This window comes from Tachysurus fulvidraco, chromosome 10 (assembly GCF_022655615.1).
Source record: "Tachysurus fulvidraco isolate hzauxx_2018 chromosome 10, HZAU_PFXX_2.0, whole genome shotgun sequence".
NCBI lineage: Eukaryota > Metazoa > Chordata > Actinopteri > Siluriformes > Bagridae > Tachysurus > Tachysurus fulvidraco.
This window is the reverse complement of record NC_062527.1, coordinates 1,285,001-1,312,012: the sequence shown is the minus strand read 5'-3', so window position 1 is coordinate 1,312,012 and position 27,012 is coordinate 1,285,001. Positions and strand designations below refer to the sequence as shown.

Genomic DNA, 27,012 nt, shown 5'->3' with positions numbered 1-27,012 from the left:
GAGAGAGAGAGAGAGAGATGGTCTCAGATAACTTCACAGCATTGTGGAAACAAACGCCTCCACATCCACGGTTCGCCGTGTCTCAGGAGAGGAAACCTAGATATTCTTTATGCTAAACTACATCTTGTTCACACTTCACAATTCCTCAGAGAGGAACTCGAGAACCAGCCGAAGTAAATTAAGAAAGACAAAGAAACAAGTGCACAAGCTTCCGCTGCAGTTTTCTAGAAAACCCCATAATGCTCTTAAAATTCATTAGGATTTCAGGCTCTTTAATTTAGGAGCTTGTAGACTGAAGGTACTTTGTAACACACTTCAAGGGTAAATGAAGAAGCTTGTCCAGGCTTGATAAACAGCTTGTAAATCCCTGGTAGGTGTTTCATTAATGAGTTCTTCATTTTAGCCTGCAGTCAGCAGTTCTTACCTGTCTGAGAGCAGGAACGGACAAATGTCTGGCACAGGTGGGCTGCTAGGCCGGAGTTTGGCAAGAGCCATGATGTGCTCGAAGGTGATGTCTGTCTGTGTGCATACATCCACCAGCTGGACATCCTGAGATGACCCTTGACCCAGAGGCAGCGGTTGGCGCCGGAGCACCTGCACCACGATGGGGTCTTTGGCAGTGCGGAAGGCCTGCACTGCTTCCTCATGGCTGGCTCTTGATAAGTCCTTCCCATTCACCTGGAGGATAAATGGCATCACATCATACACCATACATCACAGTCAAACACTCTTACACTTAAACAGGTCTGTAAATAGAGATAGAAATAGAGAATAAAGGCAGCTTGTGATTCAGATAACAATGATACACATTACAAGTTGCCAAAACTAGCTCGATTCTTTAGCTGAACGTGTAAAAGGTCCCTTTCTCTACCGACGGTTTTATCATGTAAGGGCCTGTATACATCACAAGATTCCCTACAAAACTTACTGAACAAACTTCTGTGCAAATGTCAGACACACCCAGTTTGTCTAGAACATATTACATCTCGCATTAGTTTAGCATGACCGTTCTATCCAAATGTAGCCTTTAATGTCTAACTAACTTAATAAATAGACTTTCATTCATTCATTCATTCATTTTCTACCGCTTATCCAAACTTCTCAGGTCACGGGGAGCCTGTGCCTATCTCAGGCGTCATCGGGCATCGAGGCAGGATACACCCTGGACGGAGTGCCAACCCATCACAGGGCACACACACACTCTCTCTTATTCACACACACACTCACACACTACGGACAATTTTCCAGAGATGCCAATCAACCTACCATGCATGTCTTTGTACCAGTGGAGGAAACCGGAGTACCCGGAGGAAACCCCCGAGGCACGGGGAGAACATGCAAACTCCACACACACAAGGCGGAGGCGGGAATCGAACCCTCGACCCTGGAGGTGTGAGGCGAACGTTCTAACCACTAAGCCACCGTGACCCCTAATAAATAGACTTAATAAAGGTATTATTTTCTATACCCTGTAGAGGGTATAGATCTTAAATGGACAAAGAGAGATGGCTATTCACAGATGAAGTGAATGGAGAGTGATGGCAGATGAAGGCTTGTGGTTATGTATTTGAATAGCAGGCTGTTTTATGTTCTGTCCCCTGGGGGCCAGTCTGGCTTTGGCTAAAATGGAGGGGGTTTAGTGAATTTCTCTACAGAATATTATTCTAAGTAATGAAATACATCCATCTTTTCTATGAGTCATGCACAGTTACAAAACAGACATGAACTAATGAAAGAAAGAACCTTTAGCAGTGCGATCAAATGCATCGAACTCGACGACACGTTTTTCACCAGATATCCAGGTGAAACTTAAACGGACGAATAGCGTTTAGTGTACGAAGCGTCGAACTAACAAAGGGATTACTTATCGCCTGCGGTCTCAACACTTTCACCATGAGTATTTTTTTAATGTTAGTGCATAATTCAAGTACTGATTAGCTACTGAAACATCCATCCCTGCAGCTAAATGAATAATAAAGCAATTACATGCTTCCCAGGATGCAATAAATGACAAATTAATCAAAAAAAAACAAATGCAGTATGTGTTTCCAAGAAGGAAGAGACAGGATCCCTACATAATTTAAACATCTGCAGCGTGACTTCCTTCACCGGTCAGTCTCAGTGAGAAGCTGTACGACTGCTGCCGCTATTTACTCACTTAGCCGAATATCTTCGCTTTGCACATGGCACATATATGGAAAAAAGGCCGTGGTTCATTTAGCTCGGTAATTGGGAGCCGGAAAGAGAACAATACAGATGAAATACTCCTGTGAATAGGCTTTGAAACACAAGATAAGGATCTGCACCTCGAATATGGTCAAGCCAGCACAATTTCCCCATCTCTGCTTTACACTGCATTTCCCCCAGCATTTTATTTTTCCATTAGGATTTTCACAAAGAAGAGACAATTTGAGAGAGAGAGAGAGAGAGAGAGAGAGAGAGAGAGAGACAGAGAGAGAGAACGAGAGAGAGAGAGACAGAGAGAGAGAGCGAGCGAAAGAGAACGAGAGAGAGAAAGAGAGAGAGACAGAGAGAGAGACAGAGAGAGAGAGTGACAGAGAGAGAGAGCAAGAACGAGAGAGAGAGAGAGAGAAAGACAGAGAGAGAGAGCGAAAGAGAGAGAGAATGAGAGAGAGACAGAGAGAGAGAGAGACAGAGAGAGAGCGAAAGAGAGAGAGAATGAGTGAGTGAGAGAGAGAGAATGAGAGAGACAGAGAGAGAGAACAAGAGAGAGAATGAGAGAGAGAACGAGAGAGAGAGAGAGAGCGAAAGAGAACGAGAGAGAGACAGAGAGAGAGAGCGAAAGTGAGAGAGAACGAGAGAGAGGGAGAGAGAGGGAGAGAGAGACAGAGAGAATATGAGAGAGAGAGAGAGAGTGACAGAGAGAAAGAGAGATAGAGAGAGTGACAGAGAGAAAGAGAGATAGATAGAGAGAGAGACAGAGAGAGAAAGCGAAAGTGAGAGAGAATGAGAGAGAGAGAGAGAAGAGAGAAAGAGAGAGAGAGAACGAGAGTGAGAATGAGATGTCGAGATGAGTAGAGAGAGACAGTAGATACATTACGAGACTAGAGAGCAAGAACGAGAGAGATGATAGATGAGAAAGACGATAGGCGTGAGGGGATCCAGAGAGCAGATAGAGAGGAGTAGATATAGTATCTATATATCGATATGATCTACACGAGCAGATCTATATATATATATATAGATCTATCGATATAGAGCTATCTTCTATTAGAACTACTGCGATGAGAGATATATATATAGCGAGAGAGAGAGAGAGAGAGAGAGAGAGAGGAGAAAGACATTAGTGCATATACATAAAATGAGTACAAATGTCTAGAATTACTGCAAGCACACAGTATACAGTACAGTACATGTAATAATCTGTTACAGACACCACATTCAAATGTCTATATTATATAATACACTGGTTCTGTAAGCAATGATACACCCTTCATAATTCCCTTGGATCTCTGTTAGATCTCTGTTAGGTGTGATCCCCCCAGCCACAGCTGTGAGACCCCACAAGAGTAATCTGTGCCAGCGAGAAACATTCCCAATAACACACTCTCTAAAGATGCTTCTTCGCTCAGTCGAGTGACCTTTGTGTAAAGCAATGTTGCATTAATCAGCTAGGCGATAAAGTAGGTCAAAACTCCAGAGGGACCTTCACGACAAAGATGAGGAAAGAGGGGAAAAAAATGGAATCAACACAGAGGCACAGAGGCACAGAGGCAGTCAGCTCACTCGATACCGGCTCGATATTTTCCTCCTTTATTTCCACACTGCTTTGCTATTTGAACCTGTGTCTGTGTTTATTTATTTATTTATTTATTTATTTATTTATTTATTTATTTATTTTCGCTAGTCAGAATTCGAAGCCTATTGTTGTGGTTTGTGTAAAGCGCCTCTGTTACGGCCCAACACACGACTCGCGAAGCGGCGAGATTCCAGACAAAGAAGCCGCACTAGATAAATGAGCATGCCTATGGCTTATGGCAGGCTGGGTGGAAAATGAACAAATCGTAAGTAGCGGTGCCTTTTCTTAGCTTGATAGCAGATGTGGCCTTGCTAAAGGAAAAAAAAAGCCATTTCAAAAAGGGAAAAACAAAAAAAAGATTATTACTTATTGTTTCTATCTGCTCCAGATGGACTAGGAATAGGAATAATTCTAGGCGTCATGGGTATGTACCGGGCCATGCTGTTAGCATTCTGCTACCTTTCATTGAATTAGCACTAACAATGTCGTTCTAATGCCACACAGATGTTCGAGGTAGCTCACAAGGACAAAATGCAGAGTATAATGCTCGAATCTTTCATCTAAAGCGGTTTAACTTAATTCTAACTATAGATGGATTGAAGTGTAGAGTAGAGTGTAGTTATTATTCATTCATTCATTCATTCATTCATTTTCTACCGCTTATCCGAACTTCTCGGGTCATGGGGAGCCTGTGCCTATCTCAGGCGTCATCGGGCATCGAGGCAGGATACACCCTGGACGGAGTGCCAACCCATCACAGGGCACACACACACACACTCTCATTCACTCACACACTCACACACTACGGACAATTTTCCAGAGATGCCAATCAACCTACCATGCATGTCTTTGGACCGGGGGAGGAAACCGGAGTACACGGAGGAAACCCCCGAGGCACGGGGAGAACATGCAAACTTTCTGAGATGCTTTTCTGATCATCACAGTTTCGAAAGAGTGATTATTTGATTATCCAATTCCAGCCATTCTCTCATTTTCTTTCCAAAACAGCAGGCCAACAAATACAAAATGCTCCACAAGATCTTACACAGGATAAAAACAAACGTGCAACGTGCATCTCTGGAAAATTGGCCGTAGTGTGTGAGTGTGTGAGTGAATGAGAGTGTGTGTGTGCCCTGTGATGGGTTGGCACTCCGTCCAGGGTGTATCCTGCCTCGATGCCCGATGACGCCTGAGATAGGCACAGGCTCCCCGTGACCCGAGAAGTTCGGATAAGCGGTAGAGAATGAATGGATGAATGAATGAATGAATGAATGAATATATCATTTGAAATTTGTCTTCTCTGTCTTGTTCATTATTATGGAACAAATCTACATCCGAAATCTACATCTGTGCTGCTTTGTGACAGGATCTACTGTATTGTTGCTATACAAATAAAACCGAACTGAACTTAATTGGATTTTAAATAGCTTTAATCGGATGAGGCATGCGTGATAGACAGCCTGGATGTAGAGTCAATTTATAGACAATCAATTAAAATGATGGTTCTTTTTTTTAATCCCTTAATTTTCCATGACGTTCCTTACACGTATCTTGTAACACTACGGATTTCCTAACCCTTCCTTATCATTCCTTCTTCTTCTTCTTTCGACTTTTCCCTTCAGCGGTCGAATCATCTCTCTCCACCAATCCCTATCTTCTGCATCCGCAACACTTGCACCCACTAGCTTCGTATCCTCATTAATTACATCCATATTCCTCCTCTCAGGCCTTCCTCTTTGCCTCCTGTCCGGCAGCTCCATGTCCAACATCCTCCTACCGATATACTCACTCTCCCTCCTCTGAACATGTCCAAACCATCTTAATCCGGCCTTCCTGACTCTGTCCCCCAAACGTCCAACATGAGCCGTCCCTCTGATGCACTCGTTCCTAATCCTGTCCGATCTTGTCACTCCCAAAGAGAACCTCGACATCTTCAGCTCGGCCACCTCTAGCTCTGACTCGTGTCTCTTCTTCAGTGACACTGTCTCTAAACCATACAGCATGGCCGGTCTCACCACCTTCCGCTCGATTCCTTCCTAAATCCGATCGTACACTTTTTGACCCTATTTTGACCTTTCGTAATTTTATATCCATTTAGGTATTACAGGACATCTGCCAAATTCCTGTAAGGACCAGAACGCACCATCTGACCGACTCTTCCAGGAATCGTTTTGATCAAATTCAACCACATTTTTTTTTCCACTTGCAAAGTTGTTTTTTCATCAGAGTTTCCAGCAGGAGGCTGATTATATGGCTGTTCCACAGATGCTTATGTGTTCTCAATGCTGCCCTTGAGAAACTTCTTAGCATAATCCTTAAACTTGACATAATTAGCATCACACGCATGCTATAATCTCCGAAGTTAAACCAAACCGACTTCGGATATTTTTCCACACTCCGCTCGTGGGTTCGTAAAGAAAAGAAATGGACGATGGAATGGAAAAGCTTCGGGTTGAACTTGGTAACGTTTGCAGACAGACAAACAACAACAGCTGTGGATGGGAGAGAACCGGGAGAGGAGCGTTTTCATGTCTAATCCGATAGCACCTTCTTTTTCACGTTCAGAAAGTCGCTCTAGTGTCAACAAGCTCGTGTCGATACAGCAGTAAGCACGGGTCTCTTCACATAAAAAAAAAACCTCACCAAATCTCATTTCTTTTTCAGAAGCTCGTCTTTGTACCTTTACCGAAATACCACTCTATCTCTGTATGAAAGGCATATTGAATGGAAAAGATTTTACAATGACTTTTTTTTCTCTAGTGCTTTTGTACTAACACATTTGCACCCCTGTGGATGTGGGATGTTGGATGCAGGATTTTTTAACATTGCTCTAGTAGGAATATTTTTATCTCTAGCTCCGAGTCGAAACGTACGTTTTGATAAAAGCTTGTTTTTTTTTTCTAATTCGATGCCATCTGTCAGCCTGAGCATCTCCTAATGCAAAAAAAAGACGATCCCAGATTTTCATCTCGAACAATATCGATAATACAGAAACGAGTTCTTTTTCAAAAATAAATAATGTGCTTATCGACTGACTATCTTATATTTTTATTGCATTGCAATTTCATTGCCCATTATGACTGTTTATTGTAATTACCAAAATCCCACCGTTCGGTGTCTCCCCTTGGTGTCGCCTCCATCGACTTTCACTTCTGGCTCACTAATTAAGGATCTAAATCTGCATCTGAATCCCTGTGAAGCAATTTTACTGATACTGTATATACAAATAAAACTGAATATAAAAGAAATTAAATTAGATGAATTAGATAATATATCTGTACCAGACTCAAAATAACCTTCAGACACTCGTTCGGTTTACAGCCGTGTCTACGGTTTACATCCTTGTCTATTATTTAATAATAATCGTTATTAAACTGTTTACATGCTGGTTTTGGACACGTTGTTTTGCACAGTCACTCGTTCACACTTTATCCCTCTTTTGAATAGAATAGAATGTGGGGGAATAGAAGCCTTTATTAACGCAACATATACATTACAGCACAGTGGAATTCTTTTCTTCACATACCCCAACTGAGGAGGTTAGGATCAGAGTGCAGGGGCAGCTATGATACAGCTCCCCTGGAGCAGGGAGGGTTGAGGGCCTTGCTCAAGGGCCCAGCAGTGGCAGCTTGGCAGTGCTGGGTCTTGAACTAGAGGTCTTCACGGGTCCACTTAGATCCGAAAACACGAGGTCCGACCCGAGCGGGTTCTGGTCTAAAAGTTTCACGTGTGTCTCGGACACGGGTCGGGTATAATAATAGCTGCATCGGGTCTCGGGTAATTTAAAACGAATGTGTTTTTACCGACCGGACCCGAGAAGACCCGAACTACTGTATCTCGCGTGTGTGCATCGAGTCGAGTCCTTTTCCAACCTCTCCTCTGTTTGCGAAGCCCGCTTGCGACATGTGGCTGGTGACGTGCGGCTGGCGGTAAGCTAATTTACTTTGAAACTGACCTGTCAATCAATTTTGAATCCACCCTGTAGTGGTTACTTTAGTGTAGAGTTACGCAACATTTGGGTCCAGTCGGGTTAAAAAAAAATGCCAACCGGTCGGACTCTGGTCTGATTTTTTCGGGTTTGTCTTGGGTCGGGTCTTTCTTAAAAAAAAATTATTATGCATGTCGGGTTCGGGTAAAAAGTGATTCGGGTCACTTCGGGTCGGGTACATATCTTCAGCCCCAAGGAGACCTCTACCTTGAACCACGATCCTTCGATCAACAACCCAGAGCCTTACCCAGTTGAGCCCCCACTGCCCCTTTGTTCAGATTCCTATATTTTTGCACAATATACTGTATAATATACAGAACGCACACCGGTTTTGTATCGTCTTTTGTCTCGTACTGTTTGCACGACTTATCTCCTTATCTCTTTGCTATAAATGTAAGTTCGAAATGACAATAAATGCTTCTTGGCTTGACTTGAAATTAATACAAATCAATATTTAATGTCTCAAGAGAATAAAAAGTGCATGTTTAGTTAGCCAGTAGCGCTTCAGATCGGTTACCTCGGTTCACTAGAGGTCTCTGAATACGACACCTTACCAAAGCCACAGGAGAGAGGCTGCGTAATTTGACCGCTCTGAGGTCAGTCGTCTTACGGCGTCACAGAAACCGCACCGATACAGCCAGGGTTGATGAAGCACACATATCTACATAGACATGAAGTGTTTAGCGATGATGAAGAAGTAAACGCATCAGTTAAAACACAATGTACGTAAGAGTTCAGTATGGCATTACATCCTCTGATGAATCGTGTATTATCTTTATTTTCACTACGGCGAACAATAGACTCTGGATGTGAGGAAGACGGGCGTGGCTTCGAGTCAGGAGCCCATTCGTGGCACAAGGCTCAAGTTACCTGCACTTATATTCACAGAGAGTCCTAATTTGCTTCTGACTGACTGAATACCTCTCAAGTGACCAACAGTGCTCCACTGACTCACCCCTTTGTGTCCCTGGAATCAATTTACATTTTCATTAACAAAATCCGGTGTTGCTACTAAAAGCACGTCGCTATTTAAACCAAGGACCGGTATTAAAAAAAAAGCTAATTCCCCAGCGCTAAGGAGAGCCATCGTTCCAACTAGCCGCTGCATTCAAGTGAGCTAAATGTCTCATTTCAATAATAAGTGTCAGACTAAAATACAATAAGCAGTGTGGTACAGTAAAGACGTTATGAGTACATAAATCGTACAGGGGGAGACCGAGCGGCCGCTTTAGCGAGTCCCAGCACACGCCGTGCTGCTCCGGTGACATGGAACTGAGAAATAAAAACTATAAGAAGACCACAAGGGAAATCCGAGTGGCCCACTGCATCACAACATCAAGCAGCTGAACATCTCGCCTTTTCACCCCACAGCAGCATAAAACACAGCCGCTAGCTATTTTATACATTAATAAAGCCTTTTCGACTCTACATACAACCAGACATACAGGATGAAAAGAGTTTGAGCGATTTTCTCGCTTGGGTGCCTGTCCTTCTGATGCTATGTTAGAGTCCGGTAAGCTATAGTATCATTTCAATTCAAATTTCATTTGTATATTGCTATTTGTTAAACAATGGATGTTGTGTCAAAGCAGCTTTACAGAATGTCGGAAACATAATACAAAGAGTTTAAGATTAATATTAAATTTAGATTTAAATGTGTCTGAGGTGACCGTGGTGAGGAAAAACACCCTTAGATGGAAGAGGAAGGAACCTTGAGAGGAACCAGACTCAAAAGTAGAACCTCATCCTAAAAAACTGTTTTTCATTTACACGTGAACTGGTGATATACAGCAGCGGTGGACAACTCCACGGGACAAACCTCCGGCTTGTTCGTTAGGGATATATTTAAAGGTAAAATGAATAACTTCTATGCTGAATTTATAAATTCGTGTAAAGCTGCTTTGCAATAATGTCCATTCATTCATTCATTCATTCATTCATCTCCTACCGCTTATCCGAACTTCTCGGGTCACGGGGAGCCTGTGCCTATCTCAGGCGTCATCGGGCATCGAGGCAGGATACACCCTGGACAGAGTGCCAACCCATCACAGGGCACACACACACACACACACACTACGGACAATTTTCCAGAGATGCCAATAAACCTACCATGCATGTCTTTGGACCGGGGGAGGAAACCGGAGTACCCGGAGGAAACCCCCGAGGCACACGCAACATGCAAACTCCACACACACAAGGAATTGGGAATCGAACCCCGACCCTGGAGGTGTGAGGCAAACGTGCTAACCACTAAGCCACCGTGTCCCCCCACAATAACGTCCATTGTTATACAAATAAAATTGAATTGAAATAGTAAGAGCGTCCAGAACAAGCAGATCTTGGGTCCAGCCTAATATGTTAAATATATAATCCTTACAGGATTTCATGAATTTGCAGTCACAGAAATATATATAATCACACCCCCAATGTCACCCAAATGAAGACAAGGTTCCCCTTTGAGTCTGGTTCCTCTCAAGGTTCCTTCCTCTTCCATCTAAGGGAGTTTTTCCTCACCACGGTCACCTCAGTCACCTCAGACTTGCTCATTGGGGATAAAAACAAACACATTTAAATCGAAGTTTAATATTATTCTTGAACTTTTTTTTTAATTATATTAATCTTTGTATAATGTTAAACTTTTGTAATAGATGTCTTACGTTGTGTAAAGCTGCTTTGAGACGATGTCCGTCGTTAAATGCTTTATAAAAAAATATAATTGAATTGAATTAAATTAAATTGAGAAAATGAACACAAAATCAAGCAAACTTTCAGATATTAGGGGAGCTCGCAATTTTTTTAAATTCTCCACATTCGTGTGGCGTCATCAAAACGTGCGTTTGGTCAAATCTGTCTAAGATTCACGTGCATCAAATATGAGCACAGCTATCAGAGAAAGTAATTACCTTTGTGTATTCGCTGAGTAGGTTGAGTAGGTTGGGGTCAGAGTGCAGGGGTAGCTGTGATACAGCGCCCCTGGAGCAGGAAGGGTTGAGGGCCTTGCTCAAGGGCCCAGCAGTGGCAGCTTGGCTGTGCTGGGCCTTGAACCCCGATCCTCCGATCAACAACCCAAAGCCTTAACCATTTGAGTCACCACTGCCCCAAATGATATATTATATGACAACAACCCCAAAAACAACAACAACCCCAGATTCTAATATCTTTTACTTCTGAGTTAAGAACAGAACACAGCGATATATAGCTGAAATAATCACCTATGATCTGACCAGCAGACTTATCGTGATGAAGATAATGATGTTTTCAGTACGCTGTGACTGCAGAAGTACACAGTACCTGTAATGCTTAAGTCCATCAAATAAGAGCAGAAATGTCAAGTTCTCAGCTCATTTTGTAGACAGTCATGCATGCAACGACGGACTCTGGAGCTGTACATAGGAATGAATATTCTCGGGTCACGGGGAGCCTGTGCCTATCTCAGGCGTCATCGGGCATCGAGGCAGGATACACCCTGGACGGAGTGCCGACCCATCACAGGGCACACACACACTCTCATTCACACACACACACACACGCTACGGACAATTTTCCAGAGATGCCAATCAGCCTACCATGCATGTCTTTGGACTGGTGGAGGAAACCGGAGTACCCGGAGGAAACCCCCGAGGCACGGGGGGGTTTCACTAATTTGCACACGGTGTCACTAATATTTGCTGTTCCTCTTGTTTCCTTTCAAGAATTTCTATGTTTAATGGAGAGATTGATTTGAGGGTGGGTTTGCATATATTCTGTAGCTAGCTTGTGAGGATATTTCCATTTGGGTGGTTAATGCAGTGCAGTAACACCATGGCAGCTCATTAATGACCAACATCAAGTGATTTTAGGGATGTGTAAAAAAACTCAGCTAGTTAAGCTGCCCGGTCCAGACCCCTGACTGTGGTGTGATTGTGTTCTTCCTATTCATTTCTCTGTAGTTACTAAACATTTCATACAATTATTATTCGAATTCTTCTGTCCGACACAGGACACCGTGCACACAGACGTTCACATTCACCTGGGGCAATTTTGAGCTACAGATCGATCTGCTTGCATGTTTTTTTTGAGGTGAGAAGAAACCAGAGAACGCACAGGAACCCCATGTGGACACAGAGAGGACATGTAGAACACATTGACAGTAAACTAATCACCACCGTGGACCCTGAAGCTGAGACAGAACAGCTACCTTCTTCATTTAATTCTTTACTAATTTAATGATATGAATAACAAGTGTTAAGGAACTCAATTAGTCTTTCTTATTCTTTTTCGGTTTATTTATCATTAAAGCTTTATAAAGGGCTTTTAATTAGAACGTTCATTTTTAAAACGATACTGTAAGTTGCAATATAAATCTTTTATTGAGAGGCAACAGCTTTACAGGAATATATAAAAATTCAGAATATACATTATTAAATGTAAAATTTGATTTTATGTTCATAGTCATCCGAGTCGTCCTTTTTAGCGGCGGAGTTAATTCAAACCAAGCTTTAGTGTGGATGGTGTGAATATATCCTCATATCATAATAAACATGCCGGTGTTCCTCCTTCAAATATTTAAAGAACTCGACTCGTGTCATAAATAAGGTATAATTCTAAGACTGTAAACAAAGCCATCAGGAGGGTCTCACTTTTACTGCATCTTAACAAATTATTGTTTGGGGAAAACACATTCAAACCGAGGTGCCCTATAGCATATAATGTGCAACCTCTGTTGGGAGAGAGAGAGAGAGAGAGAGAGAGAGAGAGAGAGAGAGAGAGAGAGAGAGAGAGAGAGAGAGAGAGAATGTGTGTGTGTGTGTGAGAGAGAGAGAATGGGAGAGAGAAAGAGAGATAATGAGAGAGAGAGGGAATGGGAGAGAGAAAGGGAGAGAGAAAGAGAGAGAGAAAAAGAGATATATAAGATAATCAGCTAATTGTTTTGTGAAGCTGTATTATATCATCCTCTCTGCTCCCTCTCCCCCGTCTCCTATTCTCTCTATATCTATATCTGGCTCTCTATAATTTTCTCTCTATTTCCCCTCTCTCATCTTCTACTCTCTCTCTCTCTTCTCTCTCTCTCTCTCTCTCTCTCTCTCTCTCTCTCTCTCTCTACTCTCTCCTTTTTTTTTTTTTTTCTCTCTCTCCTTTTGCTCTTCCGGTCCTCCATCCATCCTGTCGTCTATCGCCTTCTCTCCTCTTTCCCTTTATGCTCTCTCCCTTTCCTTCTCTCTCTCGCTCTCTCCTCTTTCTCTCTCTTTCTTCTCTCTCTCTCTCTCATCTTCTCTCATGCCTCTCTCTCTCTCTCTCTCTTCATCTCTCCTCTCTCCTATCTGTTTTTTTTCCTCTCCTCTCTCTCGCTTTTTCCTCTCCCGTCGGCTCATCTCCAGTTCGTCTTCTCTTTCCTTTTAACGTGCTCTCCCGTGTTCTCTCCTCCCTCTCTCTCCTCGCCCTTTTTCCCTCTCTCTCTCATCTCTCCCCCATCCCTCTCTCTGACTGTGTGTGTGTGAGATGATTTAAAAGCCTCAATGATTCTCTGCACATTCATTTGCACATCCGCGACCACAAAGTGCAGCACACAGGAGGCAATTAGCATCATGTGAGCGATATTTACATAGTGTCAGACACATCGTCGCTCACAACAAAGATGCTTCATGTGACTGGCTGTCACTCGCCCGGCTAGTTCTCTTCTCATTACGGCACAAACACGGGTCACGGGGTGGCCGTCAGAGCGCAGCGCTGTAATGAGCGTACGGCGCACCGAGGGTCAGTCAGAACCCCTGCTGTTGGGCCTTGATGCTGAATCGCAAATAATTGGGAGTTGGGTAACGTGTATGGAGGTGGACACTGAGAGAATCCTTTGGGCAAAAGCAGGTGGTGGGGGAAAGGATAAAAAAACAAAGCAGAGACAGATAGTTAAAAGAGTATGAAAGACAACTGTTTGTTCATCGCATATTGCGTGTACAGTAGCTCTACGAATTGAATGTTTGCATAAAGAGTACCGAGATACCTTCAGGGTGTCTTTATCTGCCCCAAAGAGCAGTTAATAATCTCGAGTGTCAACATGTAGGTAAAATAATGGTGAAAAACACAGTAGAGAGATGGAGCAAAAATTATTTACGATTATTTAAGATTTTATTCCTACCATGAAATCATTCCTCAACCAATTCTTTCTTTTATTTTTCATCTGTTTCAACTTAGATGCAAGAACAAAGCATAGAGTCAGTAACCCGGCATCATGGTGAGGCGATCATTCGAAACCCATCTCAAACCCTTTCTCACAGTTGCCACTGTAGAAATCAGAGTGCATTCGATTCAATTTCTAGCCTCGACAGCAAGGCATCAAGGCAGCTGTCTTCTGTTTGGGACTCTGGGACATTGACACTCCTTAGGAGCTCTTGGTTGAACAATTCCACTGGACTACAAACTGTTGTAGAACACAAATAAGGTTGAGGTTCCCTTCTGAGTCTGGTTCCTCTCAAAGTTTCTTCCTCATATCATCTCAGGGACTTTTTCCTCACCACCGTCACCTCATTTTTGATCATTAGGGATAGATGTTAGAGATAAACAGTTTTGATCCTGTCTCTATACTTCTGTAAAGCTGCTTTGAGACCATGTCAATTGTTAAAAGCACTGAACAAATAAACTGAATTGTAATTGAATTGTATAGAACTGCTTTATTTATTATCAACGCTTCTATACAAGATCCATCCTGCTTAGTTCCATGAATCTTACGCATCTCATCCAGTTATATATAAAATCCTATTACAAAAGTAAGGCCCAATATCCAACTATATATATTTTTTATGTTCATTTTCGTAGTTTTCATAGCTTACATTTTCTTTATATTGACTATACTATGCACCAGTACACCATATACTATGCACCAGTAGACTATATACTATGCACCAAAACACTATATACTATGCACCAGTACACTATATACTATGCACCAGTACACTATATACTATGCACCAGTACACTATATACTATGCACCAGTACACTATATACTATGTACCAGTAGACTATATACTATGCACCAGTACACTATATACTATGCACCAGTAGACTATATACTATTCACCAGTACACTATATACTATGCACCAGTAGACTATATACTATGCACCAGTAGACTATATAGTATGCACCAGTAGACTATATACTATGCACCAGTACACTATATACTATGCACCAGTACACTATATACTATGCACCAGTACACTATATACTATGCACCAGTACACTATATACTATGCACCAGTACACTATATACTATGCACCAGTAGACTATATACTATGCACCAGTACACTATATACTATGCACCAGTAGACTATATACTATTCACCAGTACACTATATACTATGCACCAGTAGACTATATACTATGCACCAGTAGACTATATACTATGCACCAGTAGACTATATACTATGCACCAGTACACTATATACTATGCACCAGTAGACTATACACTATGCACCAGTACACTATATACTATTCACCAGTAGACTATATACTATTCACCAGTACACTATATACTATGTACCAGTAGACTATATACTTTGCACCAGTGGACGATATACCATACACCAGTAGACTATATACCATACACCAGTACACTATATACTATGCACCAGTAGACTATATACTATGCACCAGTACACTATATACTATTCACCAGTAGACTATATACTATTCACCAGTAGACTATATACCATGTACCAGTACACTATATACTATGCACCAGTACACTATATACTATGCACCAGTAGACTATATACTATGCACCAGTAGACTATACACTATGCACCAGTACACTATATACTATTTACCAGTAGACTATATACTATGCACCAGTACACTATATACTATGTACCAGTAGACTATATACTTTGCACCAGTGGACGATATACCATGCACCAGTAGACTATATACCATACACCAGTACACTATATACTATGCACCAGTAGACTATATACTATGCACCAGTACACTATATACTATTCACCAGTAGACTATATACTATTCACCAGTAGACTACAGTACATATAGTGCATATAGTGCATATAGTGTATACATATAGTGTACTGGTACCATGTACCAGTACACTATATACTATGCACCAGTACACTATATACTATGCACCAGTAGACTATATACTATGAACCAGTACACTATATACTATGCACCAGTACACTATATACTATTCACCAGTAGACTATATACCATGTACCAGTACACTATATACCATGCACCAGTAGACTATATACCATGTACCAGTACACTATATACCATACACCAGTACACTATATACTATTCACCAGTAGACTATATACTATTCACCAGTAGACTATATACTATGCACCAGTAGACTATATACTATGCACCAGTAGACTATATACTATGCACCAGTAGACTATATACTATGCAGCAGTAGACTATATACTATGCACCAGTACACTATATACTATGCACCAGTAGACTATATACTATGCACCAGTAGACTATATACTATGCACCAGTACACTATATACTATGCACCAGTACACTATATACTATGCACCAGTAGACTATATACTATGCACCAGTACACTATATACTATGCACCAGTACACTATATACTATGCACCAGTAGACTATACACTATGCACCAGTAGACTATATACTATGCACCAGTACACTATATACTATGCACCAGTACACTATATACTATGCACCAGTAGACTATATACTATGCACCAGTACACTATATACTATGCACCAGTAGACCGAGACAAATCCCATGTTCGTGTAAACACAAGATACTTGACTATGAAGCTGATTTTGAATCTGATTCTAAAATCATCCAGAGTCCGTAAGTGAAAACTGTTTACACCGTTTTAACACGTTCAGCGTGTAGTGACAATCGTACAGCCGAACACAATTCAGGACATCAAACACACACCACTGTATTCTACAGTACGTTGCTAGAAAGCCAGGATTCACCCTGAAAGCAACGTGAAGTTTGTGCATTCATTATTCTTCACTCTTTGTCTCTGTCTGTCTTTCTCACACAATTTTAAACTCCCTCTAAGATCTTAATTTCGGGTTTGGAGACAGCCGGCATGTGGCAGCGGTTAGACGGAATTCTGACAGGAAAATAGGTTATTCTTCATCTTTGTCTCTCATCACTTGGGGAAATTAGAGGTTAGAGGCTTAGAGGTTAACAAAGCGCTGTGCCGGGGAGTCTCTCTGAATGTGCCACTAACACAATGCATATTGTCTCCAAATCCTTTTGTCACAACGTATGGAAAAACATCAGGTCCACGAGGCCGAGCGAATGTGATGTTTTTTTCTCTCTTGTGCTGAAATAAATTATTATCATTAGTTACTGCAGCAACTAATAAGTTTTGCTTAATTATTATTGTTTATTCGGTCGAAGTGAAGCACTTATGAACTGGTGAAAAATCTCCATTAGCTTCTGACAGAGCCGCTGTTTTAGCATATTTTATCCTAATTTACGTACTGAGTTATTATCGCATTTAACGAGGGCCGGGATATGTATTATATTATTTATAGTATAGTAATATTATATTATATATAGTAATATTTATTTATTATAAATTTATTTATTTATTATACATGTATACTGTATTTTGTTCAGTAGCTTTGAACTTATTTCTTGTCTTTAACTCTAAATTTTTTGGAAATTCAACTCAAATTTTTTAAGTGTTCAAACATTAAACTTGAACTAATCCATTGTTTTGACTTCCTTTGACTCCCGTTTTTAACGCTGCAGCCTTATTAAGTTTATCTTTCGTGAATTGCCCTACGGTGTTGAAACTATATTTCTACCCATGATGCTGATCCATGAAACATGACAAATACGTTGTGTGTCGAGTCTTTAGTTTTCACCGAGTCGATTCAGTGATTCAATATTTGGAGTTGTTTGTACCCGAGGTGGGGCCACGGTGGCTTAGTGGTTAGCACGTTCGCCTCACACCTCCATGGTCGGGGGTTCGATTCCCACCTCCGCCTTGTGTGTGTGGAGTTTGCATGTTCTCCCCGTGCCTCGGGCTTTTCCTCCGCGTACTCCGGTTTCCTCCCCCGGTCCAAAGACATGCATGGTAGGTTGATTGGCATCTCTGGAAAATTGTCCGTAGTGTGTGACTGTGTGAGTGAATGAGAGTGTGTGTGTGAGTGAATGAGAGTGTGTGTGTGCCCTGCGATGGGTTGGCACTCTGTCCAGGGTGTATCCTGCCTCGGTGCCTGATGACGCCTGAGATAGGCACAGGCTCCCCGTGACCCGAGAAGTTCGGATAAGCGGTAGAAAATGAGTGAGTGAGTGAGTGAGTGAGTGTACCAAAGGTGGGAGTAAGTCACACATGTGCAAGTCACAAGTAAGTCTTAAATCATGAATGTCAAGTCGAGTCTTTTAATATTTCTCAAGCAAGTCTCAAGTCTCAAATTTGCGACTTAAGTCTGACTCGAGTCCCCCATCTCTGATTTATACACATCAGAATGACTTGCATCATGCAAATGCTTCATGCAATAAAAAAATGAATTTATCATTCAAGCGTTTCAGTTAGAGAGACAGCGGATATCGGCTCTTATTTAGAATTCAGGTCATAGGAAATGCAGGTAAGACCCTAATGCCTGGTGATATGTAAATGCAAAAATGTCTGCAGACTGAGTAATAAATGTATATAAATTCCTTACAGTGTGTGATGCACGGCACACTTAATATTTATAACATTTCATTCTGTAGAAGTATTACATGGTTGAATAGGATTCCTGGAACGTTGCGTATGATTCGTACCCATTAGTTGCATCCCTAGATTAAATATCTCATAAATTTCCGAATATATTCTAACATATCAGGCTAGTTATACTTAATACTAAGTTCTACTCTGGTGTTCATTTTTACTCTGTATGTCTAAGACTGTTTTTAGTGTAGTGCTTCACTTAGTGTCCTGAATGTCAGATTAGCTGTGTACTCAGATCGTGATCGTGAGGAGAATAAAGATCCCTTCTTCCAACAAGGACGCTCCATTTTCAATAACAAATTAGCTGGGTTTTTTTTTTTTTTTTTTTTAGTGTGTGGGGGGGGTATAAGCTGGTCTCTGAAGACATCTCAAGTTCAAAGAATTCAATTCTGAGATTTTAAAGCTGCAGTGCGTAAGCTGAAAAAAAAAACATAATTGGAGTTAGAGGAGAAAAGAAGAGAGGAAGGCTGCTGTGAGTCGCGCTTGCAACCCGGTCACTTTTTTTAGTCGGGTGCTGTTCGTTTTGCCGAAATATTTTGGACACCTGACTCATCGTTGATATGCCGTACAGCACGAAGATCCGACTTTATTAAAAAATCTACACACGGAATTGACACAGCAAACGAACCAGTTAATGTTGGCTGGTGAGCTAAAAGATGAGCATGGACCACACAAAAAGAACTGGCAGTGACATACAGCGGTGTCATTACTATTAGGCACGTGGTATGCGGTTCGAGACACAGACTTGATGTGTATCGATTTGTCCCACGCGGTCATCAGATTATTTCACACAGGGTAGGATGTAGCACCATGCAGGCTTCAAAATGTTATGCGAGAATGCTTCAGGACACTTTCTGAGCACTCTCTAACACATATCCACCTCTTACATCTCTCTAGACATTCCTCTCACATCCCCTTACAAACATGCGACACACACGGTGACACGGCGAATGAACCCTACCTTATCGTATCATAGGCAGAGGCTTGATCTAATGTGACTTTGCTGATATATAAAGGTCATTGAATTACATTCTCAGAGGAGGAATCCTTGTGTGTCTTAGCTGACTGTTTGGATATGTTACACTTTTTTTCACGGTGTATAAAATAAAATAGATAGTGGTTCAGGTTTTGATATAGAAGAACATTATGGTCTATAATAACAAACATACACTAACTGGACAGATAGCCTGGATTTAAAAAGATTAGCCTGGTCACACACACACACACACACACACACACACACACACACAGTAGTTAGCACGTTCGCCTCACACCTCCAGGGTCGGGGGTTCGATTCCCGCCTCCACCTTGTGTGTGTGGAGTTTGCATGTTCTCCCCGTGCCTCGGGGGTTTCCTCCGAGTACTCCGGTTTCCTCCCACGGTCCAAAGACATGCATGGTAGGTTGATTGGCATCTCTGGAAAATTGTCCGTAGTGTGTGTGTGTGTGTGTGAGCGAATGAGAGTGTGTGTGTGCCCTGTGATGTGTTGGCACCCTGTTCAGGGTGTATCCTGCCTCGATGCCCGATGACGCCTGAGATAGGCACAGGCTCCCCGTGACCCGAGGTAGTTCAGATAAGCGGTAGAAAATTAATGAATGAAAAGTCTGACTCGAGTCAAGTCGAGTCCCCATCTCTGAGTCATTAAACTCAAGTCCGAGTCAAGTCTCAAGTCTTGAATGTCAAGTCGAGTCTTTTTTTAATATTTGTCAATCAAATCTCAAGTCTCAAATTTGCGACTTAAGTCTGACTCGAGTCCCCCATCTCTGTTAATTAATACGTGGTATTAAACACCCATTTCCACATTGCCACAGAAAAAACCCCCACAAAGCTCAGAGCTCCACGACATCAGTGAGTCCTTAGGGAACCAGAAAGGGTAAAGGGTAAATCTTATATTTTTCGGGACCGGGATGTTTTTTTTAAACGTATCAATCAATCAATCAATCAATCAATTAATCAATCAATCAGTCTGTTTTTCTGTTGATCTTGAATTGCTCTACTCTTTTGGTGCCAACACAATCATTATTAATTTTTGGGACCTCTGAGTTTGTGCCGGTTTAAGATGGTATCAGATGGCATCACCATGAGAATGAACAAAGGGAACACAGAAAGAGGTCTAGACTCGTATGGTGTATTTTGATGTATTGCACTTGATCAGTTCACAGAATTAGTTTAGAAGATAAAGCTGTCCGCTTTTGACTGAAAAGTAAAATTTAACTCATAGGATCGTGTCACTGTTGGGGTTTCGTTCATAACCATTACAACGACTAGATTGGGTTCTGCCCAAGATATAACTCTAAACACATCCAGGGGAAAAAATCCCAGCATTTCCTCTACTCTATTTTGTGTAGCTCAATCCTTAACAAGGCATCTTATGCATGAGGAGTATCTTAGTTGTCAAGAGAAAAGATGACCCTCAAGACTGATCCAGGTTTTTTGCATAATGCTGCTCGGTGCCTCAACGATGTGTCACTTACGCACATCTCACAGCTTCTTTACGCTACAAATCCCTGCTAGATAATTAAATCAATTACTCAACTCATCAGAAAAAAAAAAAAGGAAGTCGCTTTTACCGTTCCGAGCTTAATGAAATTCGTCTCTGATGTATTCTCCTCTCATCACAGTCTGCGTTCAGGTTTATTACAGGAGCGAACAATCATTTCCTGGAAACAAAGTACCTGCATACATACATATCCTCTGCAGGAAGCACACTAGCTATGATTTCAACAATAGTCATTACACTTTCCAGGTTTTTTTGGCATGTGTTCAGTTGGTGTCTGATGTTTATAGTTATAAACATGTCATTATAACCAGATTAAATCATAACCTCGGTGAAACCTGTCATGGATATATTTGGCAGCATGAATGGATACACTGACTGAATGAATAGAGCTGGTCAATATAAATATGTGTGTGTGTGTGTTCATGTTCGTGTGCGTGTACTCATGAGGGATCCCAAGCCATTCTGCTTGCAGTTTGAACACTAATAGCTCTAATAAAGGATTGTTTCTCAGAGGGTTCACTGCTTTATTCACATTTTTGAGACAGCAGGTTGCAATAAGCCGACACTCCCCCTTTAATTTCCTCCTCGCATTCACATGCCCGACTGACTAATGAATGCATCTCGCACTAACACGTACTCGTGCACAGCTCGTGCTGAATTGTTATTATCAAATTTATCTTTAAGCAGCGATTTAACACTCGGCAAATCTCGCACAGCAGCAGGATTGCGAATGCTTCCTGGTGAGACATTAAATGAGAGGTCGAGCATGGGGTCAGACACGTATATTACGGCCAAACTTATTAAACAACCGGCTGAAGCAGTGAACGCTGTTAAATTCAATGTAGGGAATGAATGGAAATGCTAAGAAGTGGTAGAAGTTTGAATTTTGAGTAAATAAGCCTATTTACGACCAAACCATCTGGTCTACTGAGCTTGTATCCAGGTCTCGGTAGACGCGTTAATAGCTATCCGTCCGTCGTGGCTTACGCTGCAGTACACTGATCATTTCTGCACGTATGCCAGATTGTCATCCATATTTCCATAATAAATACTCTTTTTTTTTCTTAGGATTTGCATGTTACCTACTGAGCTATTAAGTATGAAGTAGATCTTCTTTTTCAATTCCCTCTGCGGGCAAGCAGACAGTGTTAGAGGCTGCGCCGCGGACATCCGTCTGCTGACCTTGCCCCGGCTCTCGGCACCAATAGCAGGTGCTTAATTGGTGGACGGCTCTGCCAAGCGTATGGGGAAAGCCCTGTCATTAATGCTGAGCGCTCAGCATTCAAGTAACTCAAACTCAGCATCAAGTAAAATGTCTTCTCTTTGCCAACTCTCAGATTCTCTATCTCAGTATCAGAACATCAGGGTAAATGGAAATGAAGTCTGAATCCTTTGTTCCTTTCAGAAAATTGGAGAGATTATACAGTATGTGGTTAGACCAGAGCGCCACTTGGCGAGCATGGAGACTCCACGTGGAGCCACAGTAACACCAGGATGAGACCAAATGGCTTCCGCAATTGGAAAGCAAAGGGAGGTGGGAATATGGTGTGGGGTGGCGGTGGGGTAGTTGGAGCGAAGGTGCATCTGTTCCGAATTCATCTTGTGTTTCATAATTAGGCGAGCCCGATTGATTCGGGAGCAAAGCATCTGTTGAAGTGTGATCTTTCAAACAACAATTCTACTGGACAGAGCTTGGCTTGACACAAGTGGTAAGACCATTAGCAGACCCACTACAAATATTAACCATATTGCATTGGAGAAGAAAGCGAAGTTTAAATATGATGGATGCAATACAGAGACAGATGGAGATGAGCTGAGTTTAACTCTGAACAACATGCTACGGGAATCTGGAATGCACACCACATGGTGGACAATATCGGTTCAAAACTAAATGCCAAGCTCTGCCACATTGAGAAGAAGATATTGGATGTAGACTAGATTGCCATATTGGTTTTAGAATATGTTTTAGTTAAATTATGCATCTAGTTGTAGATTACATTTGCCTTTATAAACCCTGGAGTTAAGGTAGTGCATGGTTTTAAGGCTTCAGGCTCGCTCACTGAGTAACCACCAGCAGGAAATGAGCTTCCCTCTGCCTGCAAGAGCATTAATGTAAAGCCATTTCATCCATTTCCTGTATATGGCCAGATGCTAGGGACTGGATACTTCTATTCCATTTCATGCATGGTCTGCCATCGGTGAAAACTTCACAGGTAGAGCCCTCATTTTTATTTTTAGATTTTACAGACATGGGGAGGATGGGGGGGGGTGTACTTTCTTGTCTGGGTTTCCAAGTACTGTATGTCAGATCTGGAATAGTTTTCCTTTGAGGCTTTGTGTGAAACAGTCAGCAAGGTAACCTTTGAGTTCTATGCACCGGGCTCCTATGAGATGTTTCTTTGCTAAGGGCTTTTCTGACCGCAAACCAAGGTCTACAGACCTATAGGGAGATTTCTAGCATAGGCTACTGACCTGTAGTCCTGAAGCCGTGGGTTACCCCAGATTCACGTCTCTGGCTCGTTGCCAGAGCCTAAAAACATTTGCTCTGGTGGGTGAAGACAGGCAGGGCGAACCACGATCTCTATCTCAATCTCTCAGCCGTTCCTACTGATTAGTACTATGAATCCCCTTTAGCTGTCCCATAGCAGCCTTTAAGGAAAGCACAGTTTCCAAATCAGCAGTTTCAGTGCCCTGAGGTGGGATTTTTTCTCTCCATCCCTGCACTGCGCATACCAGACAATATGGTCAAAGGCACTTTATGCACATATAAGACTAGCTTTAAGGAGACACATCTGCTTTTTACTTGTTTTCTGAAGGTTTTAACTCAGGTGTGAAGTGTGAGCTTTTCGACGGTGATTATAAAGATCGTTGACGTTTGTGTCTACAGTATGGCTGGATAACCTGTCAGATACACCACCATCATCGTTAACAAGATATTATCAGTGCTTCTAAACACACGCATTACAACCTTGTGTTGCTTTGTTGTGATGCTTTGTTTACTTTTGCATATGTAAACCTTTTTATATATATTTTTTAACACTGGTTTATACAATTATTTATAACCAGTGGTACATCACAAAGCAGGTACTACAGATATTTATAAGACAGATTCTAATGTATCACGACTGCATCTTATACTGTAATCATATTTACCCTCTACTTATTCGGTTTTATGGCTGCATGGATGCATCTCCTGAATCTGCTCCAGGCTCAGAATCACATACTCACAGGTTTGAGTGATGACTTCTCATTATGTTCCTCTTCACTGAGTGGCATCGTAATGCCAGAACGCACGTCTTTCAACACACACTAGCACACACACACACACAACTCCAAACGTAACAGATGTGTCAAAAATGACCTGACATAAATAACAACACAGCGAGCTCATTAAAAATGAAAGAAAAATCAATTGTGAGTGATTGGACAGGACTGATGTCAGCTGTAACAATATTAAACACACATATTGAAGAGATACAGCTATAAATAAGCACAAATAATCAATGCTAGTGTAGTTATACATAACATAGATGCAATCTCTTCCTCAGACGTATAAGATTTTAGACACGAACAACGTAGGCAGTAAATACATCTTTGTGTAATGATGTCTGCATACACCATACACACATGAGGAAGAGTTTCACTAACACCAGGCTTTGTGTATAAACACTTAAGCTGTAAATGCAGATGAATGACAACGCCTTTTGTCACATTTCTTATCGTCTGCTGTCCGAACCGGTCCAGGTGAGACACGAAACCTTAGCGGTGAACAAACCTCTGTCTTTCCATCAACCCGCCCTCTCCCCTGTGCCTTATCAGGTGGGCTGCAGAGTGTGCACTCACCTGGAGGCTGACATACAGAATGAACCTTTTTTTTTTTTTTTCAGAAAATCTGTGTCCCAAAGCTCAACCTCACCAAAGCAAAGCATTTCCCATGATTGCTCTTTATCCCCAGAGCAGAAGAGCTGGGTGACATGTGCAGTTCTCCTTATCTCAGACAAATGTGCAGCTCAGCCTTGACATCTTGCACATTTCTCCAAATGTCAGAGCAGATATTGGAGTGGAGATATGTCAAAAAATAAAAACGTGCTGCTATTGACAAATAGCACCGATAAGAGGGAATGTTACCCGAAAAGACGTCTAACGTATATTCACTTTTCACTACTGAAGGTAGTAGCATTGCATTTCTTACATAGAATAGTAAGTTTTAATCAACTACATAGCCACGTCATGTAGATGGTCTATGATAATGGAGTTTATTATAGAGAATGATCTTGTATTTGAACTTGGACAAGGTCATGTGACTTGAATAATAAAAAAAAATCTTGCTTTTCTTTCTCACACATAAGCCTTGCTCTATAAACCCAAATATCTCAGTGCTTCGCTGTTTGCCTTTATTATTGACTATTAATAGCATTTATATACCGATGACCTATTTAAATATCATAAAACCAGCCAAAAGCAAGCTTCGTGTTCTCTACATGAAGAACGGGGAACAAAAAAAACCTGTTTTAACAAGCAAAAACAGTGAAGATGGTAAAACTGACAAAATAAAAAAGCTTGATCTTTATTTGTTGGCTTACTTCCACGTCTAAGCAACAACTGAAGGCCAATTTACTGTAGAGATCATGCACTTTAAGGCTATACCTGGTAAAACAATAAAGCAAGCAAACTACCCCTTACCGGTCGAACTCAACTCCCAATATGTGATGGGAAACAAAGCATGAAAGGCTTCATAAAGGCATACCCACAGCCAATTACATAAATAACATCCCAAGCTTTAACTGCACCCAAACCATCAGATATCTAGATAATTCATCACTGAGCCTCCTTTCTCTTCTGCTAATGGTCACTCCGCTCACCTCGTGGGCACAATAACTCTCTCCTGCACAGCCTAAACGAGGATAATCGGACAGACGGCAGCTCTTGTCTGTTGCCAGATGACCAGCCAGCTCCATATGTGATTTCATTGGACTACGGTGTCTGATTTAGATTTTATTCACTGTTTAAAGCCCGGAGCCAAAGCTGCTGAGGATGTTGTCACCCCAACACAAGCATGGCGAGCCAGACACTTCATTACACCCCAAACAAACCCTTCAGTATGATTTCCTCCTAGCCATAAAGGAGGGAGATTGCTGCTTTGAAATGCATAAAGTGTCATTTATGGGAAGGGGCTTGCTACAGCTTCCCGCCACTGAATTTAATAATGTGTCTCTGCCAGTGAAAAACAGAAAATATGGCGCAACGTTTCATTTACGGCCCTCTGTAGAGAAGGTGAACAATATGGCAAGCGTCGTAAGGCTGCGGAGGCTGACGTGCCCTTTGACCATAACATCTAAATGTCAGTAAAAAAATACAACAGCAATTCAGCTGTCACTTAGCAGCTGTTTTGCGATATTAGATCGATAATTTGAGAAATGCTGACAAAACTGTCAATATTGACATTCGCCAGTCATGACAATGACATTCGCCAGACTTACAATGTTCATTTCACGCAAGATTTAAAAAAAAAAAAAATCTAATTGCTGCGTTTATATTTTTCATACAGCACGTGGTGTAACCTGTGTGTAGCTCTACGTGGGATTATTTTTATAATGCAAACAAACTGGAAAGATGCAATTGTTTCCAGTTGGACTGCTCTTACACACACGCACACACACACACACACACACACACACACACACTCACACACACACTCTCACACACACACACACAGAGAGAGATATGTCAGGGATTTGGTACGTGACTGCAAAGGTCAGCGGTGCTCTTACAGGGATAAGTATGAGGTGCTAATGCTAAAGGGCAATTCATCAGCTCTCTCTTCAATCCTTATCTCATCCTGCTTCCTGAATTAGATTTTCAAACACTGACTGATAAAGCTTCCAGAGTTCATATCCAGCCATAGAATGCTCACAGACTGTAGATTGTAGCTGGGAATTACACACACAAACAGTCCTACAGTATAAATATAAAAGATGAATAGGAGCTAAATAATATTCAAAGGCTGCAGGCTATTCAGAGTCAATAGCAATATGAACTACATAATCTAAA

The 27,012-nt window shown here is 41.6% G+C and overlaps 1 protein-coding gene across 1 annotated transcript in view; it reads right to left on the bottom strand.

The window, feature by feature from the left end:
- Window positions 1-27,012, bottom strand: part of pdzrn4 (PDZ domain containing ring finger 4) — a 62,594-nt gene that overhangs the window by 29,417 nt on the left and 6,165 nt on the right. Inside the window, exon 2 of the mRNA XM_047819211.1 lies at window positions 425-678. Coding sequence (XP_047675167.1) covers window positions 425-678 — 254 coding nt within the window. The remainder of the gene's footprint in view (window positions 1-424; window positions 679-27,012) is intronic.